Genomic DNA, 6000 nt, shown 5'->3' with positions numbered 1-6000 from the left:
GGTGGCCTAGAAAACTCAATATGTGAAAGTTAGGCCACAATGTTCAATGGCTCAGAAAACATCCCAGGCGCATGTCAGGTCATTGCTAGGCTATTTTACCATAGTGGCCTAGAAAACCCAACTTGCAAAAGTTAGGCCACCACCTTAAAATAGCCTACCTTACCCTTGGTGCGTTTTCCAGGCCATCTTACCATTTTGTCCTAGAAAACTCCAGTTACGCCAGTATTTCAAAATGACCTAGAAAACACACCCTGTGAATATCAGACCTATTCCAGGCCATTTTACGGTGGTGGCCTAGGAATGTCAACTTACAAAAGCTAGGCAACCTTTTCAAAATATACACTGAGCCAAACTAAACCAAACTTTTTTCCAGGTTACTGTAGGATTTCCAAACCCTCTGCCATCTCTCCTAGCTGCCGGAGTTCCAAGATGGGCACCAGCGCCTCCTCCACCTCCACCTGGATACGTCTCTAGTCTCTCGAAATGGAAGAAAATGAAAGATGAGACCGTCGGACCGAAAGCGCCGTATTGTGTTGAGGTCCGAAAATCTTCTAAAGACGCAGAAAACGATCCAAACGTTTTCAATTTCAAAAATATACACAAGATTGGTGGCAGGGCGATAGTTCATATGGATAAGGTGAGTTTCAGAAGTTTTTGATTCAATCAATATGTATGTACCTAATCATTTTGAGGTCACTATTCAAATCCCAAAGTCACATGTGCCAAATTTAGCCCAGAAACCACCTGTGGTGGTTTCGGAGGTGGTTACAGAGCCAGTCTTCAAGGTTCCAACTCTACCTGAACGATTTTTGGCTCCTCCTGCTATACCAAAACCTTTCAACTGGCAAAACATGAAAAATATTAGACAGCCAGCACCATTTAGTCTACAAATTCAAGAAGGAACCCCCAAAGAAGGCCGATCTGGCAAAAATGTAGTGGATAAGAACCAAATAAAGGAGATGGGCGGTCAAGTGGCATACAAGGATGGCAAGGTAGGATTTATATGGCGGCCTAACTTTTGCAAGTTTGGTTTTCTAGACCACCACGTTAAAATTGCCTAGAATTGGTCCAAGTGTTTTCTATGCTATTTTAACGTGGTGTCCTAACTTTTGTTTTCTAGGCCACCTCGTTGAAATTACCCAGAAAACACACTGGGTGCATATCATAGGTCCGAAAAAAAATTAGAGGTCCCAAAAAAAATTAGAGGTCCCAAAATAAAATAGAGGTCCCAAAAAAGTTTAGAGGTCCCAAGAAAAAATAGAGGTCCAAAATACGAAAAACGCGCGGATGTTGGAATAATGTACTAGTATTTGAACTGTGCGAGTAGTTTGAGTTTTAGGGTCTTATAGGATGACATGACTACTCCTAACAATTTTAGCTCCAATTCTCTCGCATCTTGCCGATGAACCCAATTTACATATGAGGAAAATTTGGGCAATACAGTAATCACTCCGTGATTATGCTGTTTCTCAGGCTTAGATAATTGTCAGAAAATATGCATTCCTAAGCCTATTAGAAGTATAAAATATATCATCAACAATTATTTTGCTATAAGACCTCAAAACTTTAAATTTTTACACAATTCAAATTTTAGTACATTATTCCGGTATTTGTGCATTTTTTAGTTTTGGACCACTATTTTTTCTTGGAACCACTAAACTTTTTTGGGACCTCTATTTTATTTTGGGACCTCTAATTTTTTTTCGGACCTCTATTCTTTTTTGGGACCTCTAAACTAGAAAAGAGCCCGAAATTCTTCATTTTTCAGGTTCATGTGAAAATTCCAAAATCTGCGGCTCCTGAGAAGCTTTAAAAATGCATGGAACAAGAAAACCAGGAAAGTTTAATAGATAAATTGAAATTTACATTATCAAACTTCATGAGAAATAATAATGCCTATGAATGCCTTCCTTCAATAACTAATCGAATAGTTATTCCCGATATTTTTTTATTTCATTACACCAGTGATTTTCTTTTTATGTTTGTATCATACCAGTTATATTTTGGCTTGAAAAATTTAATAAATGATTTAATTTATTTTGGTTTTCTAATTGGACTTACTTTGTAAAGCTCAGAAATATAATATCTTTTTTAATTTAATAATTTTATCAGTTTATCGGACTGTCAAATTATGTCTAAATTTGGCACATATAACAAAACATACACCAATATTCCAGGTTCTAGGTATAACGTCCGTTTTTAGTTATTTCCACTACAGTAAATCATAACATTCTGAAAAAAAAACAGCAAAAAATAATCCTGGCTATTTGAAATTGTGTTTTGCTAGATTAAAATAATTTGCTTAAATATATTAGCAAAAAACCTAATCAAGTTTCGTCCATTAACAATAATTTTTGATCCCTCAAAGTTTAGTTTCTAAAATGCTATTTTTTTTGTATTTCCTATTTATGGTGGTTTGGTAAATCTAACTAAAATGGTACTGGAAGATTGGGAATTCGTTTTTCTGGATTATAATGATTTGCTCAATACTAGTAACGATTTATTTCATCAATACGCCATAACCACTCCTTTGAACCCTTTCAAATTCGTATCCCTATCAGAATAGTGCACAATCATAGCTGTATTTCCTGGTGCAACATATCTCGCCTCGTCCATACTCCCATTAAATTTCCTGTCCGGTTTTCCTGGCTGGGTCTCAACGTATAACCAATTTCCAATCTCCATTTCAGTGAAGTATATGGCAACTTGATCGGAGCCAAGAGCAGCCACTCGCCAAAGACAATTAGCAACTGGGAGAGGAGAGGTACCGTATCCGAAAGATGTGACCGTACCAGGAGCCAAAACAATGGTGTTGTCGCAGCCAGATGAGTCGGAAAGGTCAATGTGTGATGGGACAATTCTCAAGTTCTCCGATCGACCTCCGATTTTCCTCTGACACAAGAAATTATTAAATACTTGGCAATTGACTTCTGTCCATAATCCGTCTAGAGTATCCATCTGCAAACAGTTTCCCGTGAAATTGTCAAACGGACTACGGTAGCTGAAATCAAAGCTGGAACCATCAACCCAATTGAAAACGTGTGGTTGAAACGCTTGAGCTCCGAGAGTGATCTGATAAACTCCACTGTCTTTGTAGATACTTTTGATGTAGTCATTTTCCAATTTCGAATGTATTGACACTATATTAGCATTGAGCGATCTACAGATTGCCTGAGCTTTTGGGTAGGTTGTGCTGTTTGTGGTGACTCCAGGAATTTCATGTGATGGAATGTAACAGTAGCCATTGTAATTGTATTTACAGGATGGGTCTTAAAATTTTTGATTTATTAAAAACCCCTTGTTCAGATACCTGCAAATGTTGTGGGAACTTCACAAATCCCTTGATATGCAATGCTAGAGCCATCCACAGTCTTCCAGGGAAGGGCGAAATTCCAACTTGACTCTGCATAAACAGATAGACTGAACTTATACTTGTCTGTGGAGATTCTTGGGTGACTTGGTGCCCAATTATTATAGGTAACTGGTCCTGAGTAGTCATCATTGTAGCAAGTGGTGTTTCCATTGATTGACAAACAGGAAACCCCAATCCAGTAACTATAGCAACTTGATTTTTTTGCAAAATCATAAATAGCGTCATTGTCCTAAAATTAGGCGAATTTCAAAATTAAATGGGTTGTTTTCTATTGGAGTTTTTATGGAATTTTTAGTTTTTCCAAATCTCAATTTCAGAAAACAAATATTTAATAACTCTTTAACACTCACTTCTTGGTTTTTTATCGTCACCAAACGCGCTCCAACAGATTTACATTCTTTGGCAATATCAGCATGCGGACCCGTCCCATATGAAATTTGTACACATTTTCGGCCATTGATCAAAGTGAATCCATCTGGACATGTAACTTCCGCTAGTGTGGAGGCAAAGCAGCAGCCAATAAGAAGTAAAGTGAATAGTGAGGGCATTTTCTGCGTTATCAGTGATTTAAGACAGAGTATTATAAGAGAAATTTGTTTCGAAACCTGCGAATTAGCTGTGAGGAAACTTTTGAAAAAAAAAGATTGCCCTAATCGGCTTATTAAAAAACTCTTTTTAGTCATAATACAGTGCGATCAGTATCTTTAGGACCCCCCTCGATTTTGGGGGCTCCGGGAGAACGAGAAGAGATATCTGTAAACGCCATTCGATTCAGGATAAAAAGAAACCCTAGGGGACAAATTTTCATGATTCTAGCACTTTCGGCATAAGAGTACCACCAAAAAGACCTATTTCTGACCGGTCAATATCTTTGGGACCCCCTGGAAATTTCGAAATCTAGTTAATTTTTTGTAGAATTTTCGCTTTTGAACTGGAATTAATTTGCAGTTCCGTGCTTTTTCGGTACATTTTTATAAGTATCTCAAAGAATTTTCATAATTTTTCGACTTTCATAATTCTCATTTTTTCAATTTTTCCAAATTTTCGGGTATTTTTGTAAAAGTGACCCAATTTTTGAAAAAATTCGAACTATTCAAAGAGAACGGTCAACATACAGACTATGATGTTGAGAATCTAACTTAGGTACTGGAAGCGCATTTAGGGCTTGGATTGTGTACAGACACTGTGATGTTCCAGATATTGGGTCACTTTTCTAAAATTAGAAAAACATTGGAAAAAAAGAGAGTTTTGAAAGTCGACAAATTACGAAAATTCTTTGAGATACTTATAAAAATGTACCGAAAAAGCACGGAGCTGCAAATTATTTTCAGTTCAAAAGCGAAAATTCCACAAAAAATGAACTAGATTTCAAAATTTCCAGGGGGACCTAAAGATATTGACCGGTCAGAAATAGGTCTTTTTGGTGGTACTCTTATGCCGAAAATAGTAGAAACATGAAAACTTGAAAATTTGTCCCCTGGGGTTTCTATTTTTTATCCTGAATTGAATGGCGTTTACAGAATTTTGATATCTCTTCCCGTTCTCCTGAAACCCCCAAAATCGAGGGGGGGTCCTAAAGATACTGACCTTACTGTATGAGAAAATGAAGAGCATTTCCTATTTTATCAAAAATTTATGACGATGCTTAATAAGTGAAAAATGCTTCGACACTTTCGAATAAGCTCTAATGAAACTTTTGAAACAAACGACTAACAATTTAAGCTTCATAGTTTATTAATCGGCTTATTGAACCATTCTTGTGATGACCAATTTTTAGAAATAGTACAAAGTCAAAAAACTCTCAAAAGTTTCGTGTAATCATACTGAATCTTGGTCAAAATGTATCTTGGGTTTGTTTATTAGTCCTACTCTTCTGGTTCTTTTTATCTTTACTATTGTCTATTCAAAATAATCGCACACGTAAACGAGTAAAAAAACCTGCGTCTCTACAGCGCCTCTACAGGTTTCTACGCCTCTCTACACGTTGTTTTACTCGTTCACTCGTACGATTGTTTTGAATAGACAATATTAGCAATCACCATATTCTGTGTGTGTTTGTTTGTTCCCGGTTAGCGGACCCTAGCGAAGTCCCCGCTGGACCAAAATTATTTAAATTTTCGCAGATAACCCGAAATAGCAGATAGATGATGCCCGTCTATTTTTATTTTTATAATATCAAAAATTGAGGTCATGAGACTACAAAAAACTTTTTTTGGTAATATTTAGGTTTTTTCTGTTTTCAAAGGTTGACAAGTCCACGGAAAAGTTCAAGTTGCCTGACGGCGGCAATAGGTAAATTTATAAAATTGCACAACTTAAAGCTCAATCAGTGCTCTCCAAAACTGGCTCTACTGAATTATTTTTGCTCCGAAACCACATTTTCCAATCCAATATGAATTTTGAATTCCTCTTGTTACAAAACAAATAAGTCGTTTGTATAATAAAGGGAGTGAAGTAAAAAATTGAGGCATTTACAAAGATGAAAATCTGAAAATTCAGATTTTTTAATTTCCAAAAAATAGGAGAAAATATTCCCACTAAATCCAAGTAGGAAGTTTCTAAACTTCTTGCAAAATATAAGGCCAGTAGGCCGCAGAAAAATACGAGCTGAAAAAACACCTGTAATT

At 36.5% G+C, this 6000-nt stretch overlaps 2 protein-coding genes across 2 annotated transcripts in view; one reads left to right on the top strand and one right to left on the bottom strand.

Annotated features, from left to right (window-relative positions):
• The window catches only part of CBG25779, a gene marked incomplete at both ends in the record, with an annotated part of 6067 nt that extends 4254 nt beyond the window's left edge, over positions 1–1813 (top strand). Inside the window, 3 exons of the mRNA XM_045243168.1 lie at positions 374–637; positions 693–992; positions 1769–1813. Of these exons, the coding sequence (XP_045098599.1) occupies positions 374–637; positions 693–992; positions 1769–1813 (609 nt within the window). The remainder of the gene's footprint in view (positions 1–373; positions 638–692; positions 993–1768) is intronic.
• A 695-nt stretch (positions 1814–2508) lies between these two features.
• Positions 2509–3921, bottom strand: CBG07161 (the record flags this gene model as incomplete). Its single annotated transcript, XM_002632222.1, has 3 exons — positions 2509–3269; positions 3311–3602; positions 3724–3921. 3 exons carry the CDS (start codon positions 3919–3921, stop codon positions 2509–2511), a joined length of 1251 nt encoding a protein of 416 aa, XP_002632268.1.
• Between the last annotated feature and the right edge of the window lie 2079 nt (positions 3922–6000).

The sequence above is a fragment of the Caenorhabditis briggsae genome (assembly GCF_000004555.2).
Source record: "Caenorhabditis briggsae complete genome, chrII, whole genome shotgun sequence".
Taxonomy (NCBI): Eukaryota; Metazoa; Nematoda; class Chromadorea; order Rhabditida; family Rhabditidae; genus Caenorhabditis; species Caenorhabditis briggsae.
Note: the sequence above shows the minus strand (reverse complement) of the source record. Positions and strands in the feature narration are given on the sequence as shown.